Source organism: Carassius gibelio, chromosome B23, assembly GCF_023724105.1.
Source record: "Carassius gibelio isolate Cgi1373 ecotype wild population from Czech Republic chromosome B23, carGib1.2-hapl.c, whole genome shotgun sequence".
In the NCBI taxonomy this organism is placed as follows: Eukaryota; Metazoa; Chordata; class Actinopteri; order Cypriniformes; family Cyprinidae; genus Carassius; species Carassius gibelio.
The window spans coordinates 24,262,822-24,278,104 of record NC_068418.1 but is presented as its reverse complement, the minus strand read 5'-3'; the positions used below and the strand labels follow the sequence as shown (position 1 = coordinate 24,278,104).

Sequence of the window (15,283 nt, the reverse complement as noted above, 5' to 3'; positions counted from 1 at the left end):
ATAATCCTAATGTTATTTAAAGTTTCAACCAGTTTCAACCATCAAATGCATTGCTGTGACTAATAAAAACAGATATTCAGGGGGAAAAAACGAGACCAAATTATTAAAGACTGGGGAGAAGTCATGGTGTCAACCAATAATAATAACAATAATAATAAAAAAAAAATAAGGAATTCAATGGGGAATTCAATTTAATTGAAACCCCATTTTGATCATAATCATAAAAAAGCCCTGATTTTAGGCTTCTACTGAAAAGTCAAAAAAGACCATCAGGAGAAGTTTAGCCCATACTGAGGGATATACAGTAGGAGAGGCTTTTATGGGAGGTTTTTGGTGAGAATTTTACATTGTTTCGGTGGCTTCTACTGCAACCGTTCATTGTTGTACATTATTAGGGGTCGACAGGAAGACTAACCTGCTCCGAGAGGTTTTTGGAGCGCAGAAAAAAGCCGAGCAGACATCCGATAACAACGGCCAACACCGAGAGGATGAGCAGGCCGTTCTGCTTACAGACCCCTTTAACCCGAACCCAAACTGCATCCAGCGCCACAGCCATCGTGTGTCCCACGTCCACAAAACACCAGCCACACTAGCAGATCTCCATACATCCACTGCCCAGATCCAGATGGGAGACGACCCACGCAGATGGACAAGAAAGAATGGACTGACTGATAACAATGTGTAGATAATTAGTACGGGTTGCTCAAGATCTGGAGAAAACAGTCATACTCTCTTTTTTTGTCTTCACCATGCAGCGATGGACTAAGAAGATCATAACACTTTTCTAGCATCCACTGTTTGCAGCCCATTCGGGACACAACAGCTCCACCCACCTTCCAGCTCCACCAATAGGAAGCGAGCAAAAGCATCAATCCTATTAGTGAAAGCACGCTGTGTAAAGGGGTCTGTGGCCTGGATTACACACACAGATCATCAAACGAAGATAAAACTGCCTGGATCTGTTCATAAATGACGTTAGAGGGAAATAGTTTCATTTATGGGTGTGTGGATGTTTACAAGCATGTATCAGATGCATTTTGGGGTTAAAGCTCAACATTTTTATTTATTTATTTGCCTTTGTTTATGTAGATTCTGAATCCATTGAGAAGGAATTCACTCTTTTGAATTGAGCATTTTAAGAGCTAAACATGCAAGCAGAAGAGTTATTTTTTTTCTTCCAGTTTTTCAGAAATATGCAGAAAACATTGAGATATGTTAAGAAATATTGAGAATGTAGTCTTAGACACAATACACATATAACCCAAAAACATGGGCCGTAAAATACTGTACACTACTGTTAACAAACTTTGGGTTCAGAAAGATATATTTAATTTTTAAAATAAATTAATACTTTTATAAAGCAGGGATGCATTAAATTATTCAAAAGTTACAGTGGAAAAAAGTGGAAAGACATAATGAGAGTAAAAAGATAGTTACAAAATATTTCATTTCTATTTCAAATAAATGGTGTTATTTTCAGAATCAGAATCAGAATGACCTTTTTTGCCAGGAATTTTTACACAGACGAGGAATTTGTTTTCGTGACAGAAGCTTCTGCAGTGAACAGAATAACAGCAACAGAACAAAAACAACAAAGACTAGAACAAGTAAGGAATAACAATATACAAATTGACAATTGTATGTGCAGGTATATTACAATAGACAGTTTTGTATGTACAGGTATATTATGTGCAAATTTGAAGTGTAGACTAAGTTTGTGTGTTAGATAAATGTGTATGAGTGTATAAATAGTGTTGTGTGTTCCACAGTTATTGTCAGGTGTTTCTCCTGAAGTCCACAATCATCTCCACTGTTTTGAGTGTGTTGAGCTCCAGGTTGTTGATACTGCACCAGCTCTTTAACCTCCTGTCTGTAGGCAGATTAATCTCCTTCCTGAATGAGGCAGATGAGTCTGCAAACTTCAGGAGCTTCACATGGGAGTCTTTAGATGTGCAGTCATTGGTTTAGAGGGAGAAGAGCAGTGGGGAGAGAACGCAGCCCTGGGGAGCTCCGGTGCTGATTGTACGGGTGCTTGATGTGTATTTTCGCAGCCTCACAAACTGCTGCCGGTCTGTCAGGAAGCTGTTGATCCACTGACAGACGGAGGTGGGATGAACGTTCTATTCATCAAAGAATATTAGAAAAATATATATCACATTTTCTACAAAAATATAAAATGACATGTTTTTAACATTGATAAGAAAAAAATTCTTAAGCAGCAAATAATATTAGAAGACTTTCTGAAAAATCATTTGAAACTAAGGCTTCAGATTTGCATCATAAAAATAAATTAAAGTTTTAAATTTATTCTAATAGAAAACAAATATGATAAATTGTGTAAATACTACACAATATTACTGTTTTTACTGTATTTTTTCTTTATTAAAAAAGATTTAAAGGTACAGTTTGTAGGACCTGCTACAAGAGGGCGCACTACCAAAACAATAACAATTGCGTGGTTTGATGACGCTAAGGAGGAGCGTAGAATGATGGGATTTGTTGTCTTCTACGCAACCGCTGATGGATCAGACAGAAAGATAAATCATGGATTTAACGGATGAGGTAAAGTTTTGTAAATCTTGTGTTTGATGTCATAATTTTCAAACGCGATTTCAATGATTTGCGCGAAAAGATTACGTACAAAGTCAATGCAAAGACGCGATCAGACTATGGATCAGACGCTCTTCGCGCGGGTCTAGAGACGCGATGTTCCGCATTTGGTGTGTATGCCCCATAATACTAATCTTGTTGATCATTATAATAGCATACTGTACGTTTTCTGTAAAGATATGAATCAAAACAACTCACCTGTCGAGTAAAACACAAGCGAGATAGGCATCTCTTTCTAGTTGAAGTTTGTTGCGAAGCTCTCTCCAATTAGAAAATGCAACAACGATATTGATCCTCGCTCTTTCTCTCCCCTTGTTCCAAACTCTTCTCGGGTCATTTGGTTGGCCTGTACGCTTACGTTTACAGGAGCTGTCCTTGTAAACAGAACCAGCAGCAGACGGTAAACAGTAATTAAGTTCCATAAATAAATAACACAATCCACCATAAAACGTGCAAGTAGATGTAAATAAGGAACTTCTTGAAAACAAGCTAGTGGTTTGCTGGACGTTAGTCACTACTTCCACATTTGTCCACGACACTGTTGTCATGTGGTTTCTACGTCAGTAAAGGTGGTAACAAAGGATGATAACTAACGTCACTGACAGGCGACTGCACTGCCCCGTGTCACTGTTTAGAATGGGAATTTTCTCACAATTTACAAGTAGTTGAAAACATTAGAGATATTATAAGTAATCAGCTGGACAAAATATAGAACACTAGCCTAGTGGTTTTTGGATATTTTACTGCTAATATCTTACAAATTGTACCTTTAAATAAGGAGAAGAGACCTCAAAAACATTAAAAAATTGTACCAACATTTTTAACAGTAGTGTGAAGCAATAAAAAAGAAGCAAAATGCCAGAGCAAAATAATATATAGTATGCCAAGCAATGTGCACAGTCAAAGATTTCTTTTATTTTTTTTATCGTATGAGATCAGAGAATCACAGGAGTGTTAGATGACATAATCCCAACACACCACACACATCTCCACCCCTCATTCACAATTAATCCAAAGCACCGAAGGCTAAGTGTGGCTCTCCAGCTGTCTTACTCATCAATGACCCTCAGGAGATGCACAAGCACTGGGTCAGTCGCTTCATAGAGCGAACCAATAAAGAGCTTTTAACGGAGCATGATCTGGAGGAAATCTGCTAGAGTAATGCACGCCTGTCAGATGCTTCATTAAAACCCTTCATTGAAGGGAGGGAAAATGAGCATATGTCCTAGCCTCTCGTTATTCATGATGAGGGTACTAAAGTGACAGCTAAAGGTCCATTAGTGGTCAAAATAAACAGCACTACACTTCAACCCCATCTTCAAAAATGGTAATGATTCAACAACAGAAAAAATATAGAGTGCGTATTTATTTCGCTACAAGTGTCAGACATTATTTGACATACTTTGACAACAAGATTTTTTATTTTTTTAAGTATGAAGCTGATACAACTCATAGTGAAGAAAGGTGACCCCGGAAGCCCATTTCAGGACAAGGTTTAACCTTTATTAGGGACATATCTTTAGTCTTCGGAAATCTTATCTTTTCACAAACAGCATGCAATACTCCAGAGAAAGGAAACCTGAAATCACATCATATGACCCCTTTAAAAGCAAAGACAGTTCATGACAACTTTAAATCTTACAGATCAGATTTTTTTTTTTAAAGGCAGAATTGTGAGATGTATGTTTGATATTATTAGCATTAAAATAAATATTAGCATTTACCATTTTTATTTATTTTCAGGGGCGGAAATGGGCTCCCATAATTGAACACATCCATACAGGCCTATGGTCAAAGCAGTGAACCTTAAAAAATGTAAATGTAACAGCAGAATGTCTTCCATCAACTAGAAAACAGAAGGAGCATCTATGACTCAGTTGATCATTGGGGACTATAACAACATGGTTTGAATGCATACTGCCATAGATGTCACAGGAAACATACCCTTGATCATTTTTGCAGTATATATCTATCTGCTAGAATGGCTCACAAGGTCATAAAGCAAAAACTATGGCTCAGGCTATAAGCTGTGTATTTTTGTAAAGAAAAGATAAAAAGTTTGGTGATTTTGGTCATATTTGGGTCAAAATATGTGCTTGAAACTCCATAAACTTGGGATAATAAAAAGTTGAAGTGTTATTTCTGCACCATTAGCAGCACCAAATTGAAATTGCTCAAGCACATGTTGAATGTGCACCGACAATGCTTCTGTTGTGATTTCCTGTTTACTAGTGTATATCTTTTTATAATGGACTGTTGTTCACTCCACTTTTGTAGGTTGCTTCATATTTTGATAATTTTTTTATATGAATATAATAATACTATAATAATAATAATTATTATTATTATTATTTTTACTGACCATCATTTAAGATTCAGTTCATAATAGTTTACTCAAAATAAATATTTATTTTCCCCCATGTCAAACCTGTGTTACTTTCTTTCATTGGTCGTACACAAAAGGCTGTGAAAAAGCTTTATTCAAAGTGCTCCAAAAATGACATTCTGAAATGCAGAAAAGCTTTTTGGATGTTTGTGTAGTTAGTATTATTAGATGTATCATTTAGATGTGGACATCCCTGTTTTTGTGCCAAGTTTCCACTGTTGTGATCCGTAACAAAGACCAGAATGAAACAGAAATGTCAAATTTGGTTAATGCATTGTTAGAGCCGATGCAATGGGAAATGGGAGATTCAAATGTTTCTGCTGCAATACGGGCTTCTTTACTCGTTTTGTCCGGCTCAACCATTCAATGGTGCAGTGCAAATAGCCATTGCCAACAAAATACACTCTGAGTCTGAAAAGACATTCTGAAACCTAAAGTGCAAAAAAAAAAAAAAAGAAGCAATTCAAATGCCTAGACCTATTCTGCCATACCTGCACGTTTTTGTAAATTTTAAAGCCTGGAAAGTCCCAAACTATACAAACTGTACAAATTCAGTTTTGACAAACTGTTGCCTGAGAACTATGGAAGAGGCAGATGTTCTTGTTTGATGAAAGGCACAAAGGGAGCGATTTTCAGCCAATGGAGAAAACTCTGTTATGAGACCTGTGCGTCATGCATCGTGTTTTAGTCCGGACAGCCGCCAGCAGATGTTTACCGGTAGAGTAATCCGACTCAGTCTGGCCGTCCCACATGCACACACACTGAGATAGACCTCTCCTTACCTCTGCATGCACCCACCATTGTGACACACACCGGACATGACCTCTTTTACAGGCTTCTGTGTTTTAGGGTTATTTTGTAAGTACAAGAAATCAAATCAAAGCAGAATGACTGCGTGTGCAAGGTTGCGTGTGCACATGAGATTATTTTGTGTTCGGTTTGTCTCGTCATCCCTCACGTCACATGTTTGCCCAGACTCCATGCTCACTAATCCCACTCTTTTGCCAATATTTCTGCTCAATCTGGTTTCATCAGCTCAGGATTAGCAGAGATTAGTCAGATGCCCAGCCGCTGGTGTGCACATTCACTCATTCATTAATGACGTTAGTGGTTCTGTCATTAGAATGGTAGCGCATCACGTTTCTGTTGCTATATTTTTCAACTCCAAACCATACATATTTAACTTTGGTGTGTAACACCGTTTGTCCTCCAGATAGGAACAGGACTTTGTCTTGGTTAATTGGTAAATTTCATTGATTTATATTGAAACTGGGTTTCAAGCAGAAGAGTATCTAGAGACCAAAATAGACTTCATAGGTTCAATTAGGTTCATTTTTGCTCTGCCTGGAACACCAACTTTTTTGGTCTGTAATCTTCAAATTGTGCTTATGCTGTTTGAATATGTGTCTGTCTTTTGGGGAATAATAGCAAATGACAAATTAAGTATTATCAGTCATTCTAGCAGAGAATTTTGAATTACGGATAGTGACTCAAAAGAAACTCACCACAGGAAGAGGTTTGCAGCACAGTTTGGACACAATAGTTCATCATCAAAGCTAATATTTCCACTAGAAAAGAAGCTTAGCCTGGACAAAGTGGTGAGTAGGAAACAAATTATCAAAATTACCCCATTTTTCTGGTCCTTTTTAACACTATGATCATTTCCACATGCCTCAGGACAACAAAAGAGTGACAGGAAACTACAAGGGAGAGAAAATGGGTTCGGGAACGAATCCAATACAAAGCTAACTACTGAATTTGAATTAAATTAGGCAGAGGCAGATTTGACATTATACAGATGTGGAATTAATATAAAATGGAATGGTACCCTATACTGTTTTAATGTAGCAATTATTTTAGCTTAGTCACAAAACTGGAACTCGACTAATATGTTTCCTCTGTTGTGTGACTTTGTTGAATTTCTTTGAAGTGCAAGTCATTAAATTCTTCTTCCTCTCATTCTGTGTGCAAGGCCAATTCAGTCCATTCGAATCTTCGCCCACCCTTGATGGGCATTACAGCTCAGTATATCAGGAATTTATGCATTAACCACTTTGCCTTCTTGATTTCCCAAAGGAGACTCTTTTTAAGTAATCTAAAACAAAAGGAAAGCTTGTTCAGACAAGATAGTTCATCATACACAATCAGCAATCCACATCACTACTTAAGTATTGGACATTCTCATACTAAAGGAAATGTAAGAATACTTGTATGGTATTGCAAAAATGCTGTCATTTTTTCCCCCAGGCTCTACACAAATCAAAGTCATTCTGTAAATTTAATTTAGCCCACTGAAAAAGACCGTCAGATTTTAATGAAGATTCAATTTCACACAGATTCTGGCTGTTTAAATGACTTGAACATTTTTTTTCTGTCCTTCGTGTAAAATAATAAAAGAAAAAAGAAGTAATGCTCATAACTGAAGAGTAAAGATCTGAAATCCAGTTACTTTTTTTGAGATTCTAATACTAAAACTTTGCAAAGTAAATGCAGGTTGTTGGACTCCCAGAAACAACTGGTTGCATGTGCATTCTATATAAAATCTCTGAAATAGGTTGCTAGAGAATTACACATTGGGGAATGTAATGACGGGTGTTCATATGAAATGTCCTGAGATTACCTTGAACAGATGGGGCTTTGGTCAGCATTTTGAATAGCTCTTAAATACATCATAACATATCTTGGAGTCCAAGCAGAGTAATGCACATGCATGCGTCGTGGTACTGTAGTGAACTATCCCTTTAACATCCTTGTTGGTCCTGGAACAACATTCCAATCAACTGATGAGATTTGGGATTAGGGATACTTCACCCTAAAATGAAAATTGTCATTAATCACTTACCCCCATGTTGTTCCAAACCCGTAAAAGCTCTATTCATCTTTGGAACACAATTTAAGATATTTCGGATGAAAATCTGGAGGCTTGAGACTGTCCCATAGACTGCCAAGTAAGCAAGGTCCATAAAATGTATGAAAAGTCGTCATCAGAATACTCCATCTGCCATCAGACTTGCAATCTGGGTAATATGAAGTGAAGGGAACACTTTTTGTATGCGAAGAAAACAAAAATAACAACTTTATTCAATAATTATTCAATATTATTCAATAGCACAGAAGAGCATACGCAGCACGGCCATTGTTGGCCATCGGCAGAGTCTGTCTAGTTTTTGTTACGAGTTCCTCGCGTTGGTGGCAATTTGGCATATTGAATTGGTGTATGGGCCATTGGTGACAGATTGAACTTTGACTGGATATGATGAAAATGAGCAAGCAAGTCAAGACAGCACAGACAGAAGGCTGTTATATTTTCATGTTAAAATGGGGGTGGCTTAACATTTCAGAGGGGCTGCAAAAAAAAAAACTAATTAAATTGAGAGAACCGGACAATTTCTACATAAGATATTGAAGCTATGGATGGTCATATCAATATTGCAATATACTGAAAGCGGCAATCATTTGTATATTTTGCAATATATTATATAATATATGTGTCATCAATATATTATTAAATGTATTCAAATATATAAAATATTAGAAATAAAAAGGGAAAATAATATATTACAATATATCACAATATATTTTAAGAAATATAATGGTAAATATATTTTCCTTTCGTAAGGGTTCCTGCTATGGGTGATGGCAGACTCCCAGAGGGGGCACAATCCCAGTTGCTCCAAAGAAAGAAAAGCATCGCCACCCCTGCTGCCACCCCAGTTGACAGCAACGAAATAAAGGTTATGGCCAATTTGAAAAATGATTCGCAAACCCGCTCCGAACTCTCGAATTGATTCAAAGGATCCGCGAAACCGCTCCGAACTCCCGAACTGATTCAAATGATTTGCGATCCCCATAACTGACTCAAATGATTCGCGATCCCGCTCCGTACTCACAAACTGACTCAAATGATTCGCGATCCCCATAACTGACTCAAATGATTCGCAATCCCGATTTGAACTCGCGAACTGACTCAAATGATTCGCGATCCCGCTCCGAACTCCCAAACTGACTCAAATGATTCGCGATCCCCATAACTGACTCAAATGATTCGCGATCCCGCTACGAACTCCCGAACTGATTCAAATGATTCGCGAACCCGCTTTGAACTCGCGAACTGACTCAAATGATTCGCGATCCCGCTCCGAACTCCCAAACTGACTCAAATGATTCGCGATACTCATAACTGACTCAAATGATTCGCGATCCCGCTACGAACTCCCGAACTGATTCAAATGATTCGAGAACCCGCTTTGAACTCGCGAAATGACTCAAATGATTCGCGATCCCGCTCCGAACTCCCAAAAACTGACTCAATCTGCCTAGGGCACCAACTCCAAGAGGGGGCACCATCCCAGTTGCTCCAAAAAATAAAAATAAAAAAATAAATAAATAAACTTTCTCCATTCTCCCATCTGCGCTCGCGACCGCTCGCACCTCATGTTGGCTGAATGTTCATAATTGATGGATGAATCCACTCCAGCTAAGAGGAAATAAAACTAAAAGTAAAATAATAATAATAATAAAAAAAAAACAGACATAAAGTTGGCTTGACTTTGAACGTTCGAAGAGTCTCAAATTTAGGGACCCTCTCTAAAGTTACATGCGATATTGGTATACACTTTCTAACGTCAGTAGCATTTGAGGAGAATGACTTATACTCATAAAAACAACTGTAATTGTTCATGTAGGTGTCAGCTATAATGCACAATTGAATTAAATGTTTGATATTTATTAAAATAATCTGTAGCTAAATCATATGTAAATTATGCTACACTTTCACATCGGTTCAAACGCAAATTTGAAGCCCAAGAGCATTTGAGGAGAAAGACTTGCAGTCATAAAACAATTCTAATGTGTTCATTTAGGTGTCAGCTACAATGCACACCTTATACATTTTAATATATATTAAAATAAAGTATAATTTTTTTTTCAAGTTCCCTTAAAAAATTAGCCATGGTTTTATGAATAACATAAGTTTTAATTTAAACTTGCCAAAACAATAACACCCATGTTTTTCAAAAACAATTTATAAAAGTACATTTGTATTTGTGCCTATGTTTATTTATTTATTATTAATGTCAGCTAATAAAACCTATGCTTCAGGGACCATATTCATATAACATCTAAGGCTAAATCTAGCTCTTGACTGGTTGAGTAAGATTGTGATTTACACTAAACAATAGAAAATCAGTTGAGTCTCCCCAGCTGGAAATGTCATTGGCTGTTAAAGTTGTGTTGTGTTTCTTATAATAAATTGGCTTGTTGATCACACTTAATCTTTCATAATGCTCTCAATTACATGTCGATGCATACTGCATGCATTTGTGAGTGTGGAGGTGCTTATGAGCTAATTTTCAGGGACAGGTGAGAATGAGGTGTGTGTGTGTGGGGGGGGGGGGGGGGGGGGTACATATACTTTTTATCATCAAACTGTGACTAAATTATTTATTTATATATATATATATATATATATATATATATATATATATATATATATATATATAAATAATTTAGTCACAGTTTGATGACTCACAGTTTGATGACTCACAAATGCATGCAGTATGCATCGACATGTAATTGAGAGCATTATGAAAGATTAAGTGTGATCAACAAGCCAATTTATTATAAGAAACACAACACAACTTTAACAGCCAATGACATTTCCAGCTGGGGAGACTCAACTGATTTTCTATTGTTTAGTGTAAATCACAATCTTACTCAACCAGTCAAGAGCTAGATTTAGCCTTAGATGTTATATGAATATGGTCCCTGAAGCATAGGTTTTATTAGCTGACAATAATAATAAATAAATAAACATAGGCACAAATACAAATGTACTTTTATAAATTGTTTTTGAAAAACATGGGTGTTATTGTTTTGGCAAGTTTAAATTAAAACTTATGTTATTCATAAAACCATGGCTAATTTTTTAAGGGAACTTGAAAAAAAAAATTATACTTTATTTTAATATATAAGGTGTGCATTGTAGCTGACACCTAAATGAACACATTACAATTGTTTTATGACTGCAAGTCTTTCTCCTCAAATGCTCTTGGGCTTCAAATTTGCGTTTGAACCGATGTGAAAGTGTAGCATAATTTACATATGATTTAGCTACAGATTATTTTAATAAATATCAAACATTTAATTCAATTGTGCATTATAGCTGACACCTACATGAACAATTACAGTTGTTTTTATGAGTATAAGTCATTCTCCTCAAATGCTACTGACGTTAGAAAGTGTATACCAATATCGCATGTAACTTTAGAGAGGGTCCCTAAATTTGAGACTCTTCGAACATTCAAAGTCAAGCCAACTTTATGTCTGTTTTTTTTTTTATTATTATTATTATTTTACTTTTAGTTTTATTTCCTCTTAGCTGGAGTGGATTCATCCATCAATTATGAACATTCAGCCAACATGAGGTGCGAGCGGTCGCGAGCGCAGATGGGAGAATGGAGAAAGTTTATTATTTTTTTTTTTTATTTTTTTTTATTTTTTGGAGCAACTGGGATGGTGCCCCCTCTTGGAGTTGGTGCCCTAGGCAGATTGAGTCAGTTTGGGAGTTCGGAGCGGGATCGCGAATCATTTGAGTCATTTCGCGAGTTCAAAGCGGGTTCTCGAATCATTTGAATCAGTTCGGGAGTTCGTAGCGGGATCGCGAATCATTTGAGTCAGTTATGGGTATCGCGAATCATTTGAGTCAGTTTGGGAGTTCGGAGCGGGATCGCGAATCATTTGAGTCAGTTCGCGAGTTCAAAGCGGGTTCGCGAATCATTTGAATCAGTTCGGGAGTTCGTAGCGGGATCGCGAATCATTTGAGTCAGTTATGGGGATCGCGAATCATTTGAGTCAGTTTGGGAGTTCGGAGCGGGATCGCGAATCATTTGAGTCAGTTCGCGAGTTCAAATCGGGATTGCGAATCATTTGAGTCAGTTATGGGGATCGCGAATCATTTGAGTCAGTTTGGGAGTACGGAGCGGGATCGCGAATCATTTGAGTCAGTTATGGGGATCGCAAATCATTTGAATCAGTTCGGGAGTTCGGAGCGGTTTCGCGGATCCTTTGAATCAATTCGAGAGTTCGGAGCGGGTTTGCGAATCATTTTTCAAATTGGCCATAACCTTTATTTCGTTGCTGTCAACTGGGGTGGCAGCAGGGGTGGCGATGCTTTTCTTTCTTTGGAGCAACTGGGATTGTGCCCCCTCTGGGAGTCTGCCATCACCCATAGCAGGAACCCTTACGAAAGGAAAATATATTTACCATTATATTTCTTAAAATATATGTAACATATATATATATATATATATATATACGTCTGCCATATGTTGCCACCCCTCGAAAATTCCTGCCCCCTTCTTGCCACCTCATCAATATTTTCCTTGAATATTCCTGCCGTACTTACTTTCTGTCCTTTTAAAGTTGAAATTGTCCCACTTTATAGAAACAGCAAGTTTCTGATGAAGCTAGCCCTGCCCTAATGCAACTACTGCTTGCATATCCTTGACTTGGTTTCTTCTTTTGATATAGTTATAAACAGTTAATTCCTTACACGTAGACACAGATCGCAAAAGCTAGTTTGCAGTCAGCTGTAGTCTGTGCAGTGTGTTCAAGCACAGCTTTTTGGTCCAGACACTGCTTTCATCGCTGCTAGTTCTTTGAAGTCAGCTAGGTCTGTCCCAGCTTACTGTCTTACCTAAAAAACAAAAACACAAATAAAAACATTTGACTTTTGAAGGCCTTCTCTTCTAGGCTTTCACTATAATATCTTTGGAGGGTTGCAGAGCAAAGGGCTCAAAAATTTAATTGCCATTTGGAACTCCAGCATGGCAGCCTAGATTGTTCTCCCCTCAAAGGCATTGTTTACACTGTTTCGTACGCAATGAATGAGAGGCACAGAGCTGAAATGTGTTTTTCTCCTTTTCCTGTTGAGTCTATCCATCACAGTTCTTTGTAGGAGATGAAAAGGCACTCAGAAAGACAGTTTCTATTTTGACGAGGCATGGTTAGAACTTCTAGTGGCATGAATCAGTAAAAGCAAAGGTTGAACCCAAAGTCACGTCATCAACAGAGGCAAACAAATTAATAGATGAGGCCCCTCTAAAAGATTATTTTATTAATATATCTTTGTTTTCTATATATTTGTATACAACATACTAAATGTGTGACTGCATCATATAATAACTATTAATTACTAATATTGATAGTTCATCGTCTAGCTGACTACGTCTTGTATTATTATTATTTTTTTTTTTTTTCTAAAATCCTGTCAAACGTGCACAAACTACTAGCTACTACTAAATATTTTAGAAACAGAATTTTCTGTAAAATTGCCTTTTAACGATTTGTATTGTAAAAAGCGCTATACAAATAAACTTGAATTGATTTGAACATACAAAAAGTAGTTAAAACACATATAATAGAACATATATATTTTTTTACTTTTTAATAAATTGCTTATACTTCATCAAAATATCAATCTTTCTTTATGGCAGACGATACAATGCTGTACAAATACAATCTTGAAGATACAGTATAATCTTCATATTTACAGTAACAGATTGTCACCTTAAAAATGGTGCTTACGAGCCTAAGCTACAGTGAATGCAGTCACTATGTCCTTCATATCCAAAGATCTTTGTATGTTCTGATCAATTGAAATTAGTGCCAGCTGCTGACAGCCTCTCTTCTTCATTCTTCACCTGAGGTATATTTTTTATCAGCTTTACTAGTTTTATTAGTTGACAACTAATTATTTTAACTGTAGAAGAGCTAAATAATGTCAACTAAGCAAATGTAATGAAATGTATTTATATTGATCATGGGTGAATCATGGGTTAACAAAGACGAGCCAAAAAAAACTTAACTCTGTCAAATTCACTTTAAATGTTCACTTTAATTCATAAAAAAGACAAGGGAAATTTGTCCACTGGTAGAAAACAAAGATTTAAGATGAAAATGAAATGAAACCACCATTATATCCAGTGGGTGGCTTTTGGATTAATTATAAAATGACTATGAAATATAGCAATTCCAGGAAGTCACAAAGTCTCATGTCATTTAAAAACAATAAATAATAATTATCCTTAAGCCAGTCTTATCTTCTTCATTTCCAGCTGGCATGCTTCCTGTTTTCCACCTCTTCTTTGTTTTTTTCCACTTCTGGCTGCCAGACAGATAAGTCCTCTTTATGTTTAAATTAGCAAATGCATGAGTAAGCACTGTGCCAGTTTGAAAACGGCGGCCAAGGCGTCACGAGGAAAAAGCAAGCGCATCCAGCATAAGGTGAGAAAGGGCCACCTAGGGGGGATGCAGATATAGTAACGTTTATTTATATAAATTATGGGATCAGTACTCTACAAACTGTTTTTCATGGGGAAGTCGTGGCTTAGTGGTTAGAGAGTTTGACTCCTAAGCCTAAGGTTGTGGATTAGAGTCTCTGGCCGGCAATACCACGACTGAGGTTCCCTTGAGGTGTGTGTGTGTGTGTGTGTGCACTTTGGATGGGTTCGCAAAGCACGAATTCTGAGTATGGGCCACCATACTCGGCTTTATGTCACACCACTTCACTTTTTTATAGCACTTTTAACAATACGGATTGTCAATGCAACTGTAAAGCATCAATTAGGAAAATATTGTAAATGATGCAAAATTACAATAGTAAACACTCATACACCTCGCCTGCCCTATTGCTACGTCTCTGATTGTGGCTACAGAACTTTCAGGCTGTGGACTCTGTCATGTTACTGTGGCAACACTGCATTGGCTTCAGGTATCTGGATGCTTTAATTAGTTGTCTTCAGTGGAAAAACAATGCAGCAACAGTATTCACACTGGTTTATAAAAGCACAAGAAAATACAAGGAGCAAAAAACACTGTTCACTGTTTTAGCACAAAATCCTTCATCTTGATTCACAAAGCACCTACAGTTTTGTTCTTGTGCTGGTGTAATGTTAGGATCTGAGCATTTAAAGAAGATGAAAGATTGAAGGGAACAGATAATCGTTTTTGCATATATTTTGATCAAGCACATAAAACACATTGCTCAACTCTTTAATGATTGAAAAACACACTAAATGTAAAAACTCACGTTTTTCTGTGGATATAGCCTACAGTATAGCATATACAGGGGATGAAAAGTGGAGAAATTGAAAATGGATACAAGAGAGCAACGAAGTGTGTGTGTGTGTGTGTGAGAGAGAGAGAGAGAGAGAGAGAGAGAGAGAGAGAGAGAGAGCACATAAATAAAGCTCTCAGTATCTCACGTTCAGACAGATGGTCGTGAGT

The 15,283-nt window shown here is 37.0% G+C and overlaps 1 protein-coding gene across 1 annotated transcript in view; it reads right to left on the bottom strand.

Annotated features, from left to right (window-relative positions):
• Positions 1-807, bottom strand: part of slc1a7b (solute carrier family 1 member 7b) — a 49,346-nt gene extending 48,539 nt beyond the window's left edge. Inside the window, exon 1 of the mRNA XM_052593289.1 lies at positions 416-807. Coding sequence (XP_052449249.1) covers positions 416-556 — 141 coding nt within the window. The 5' untranslated portion in view covers positions 557-807. The remainder of the gene's footprint in view (positions 1-415) is intronic.
• Between the last annotated feature and the right edge of the window lie 14,476 nt (positions 808-15,283).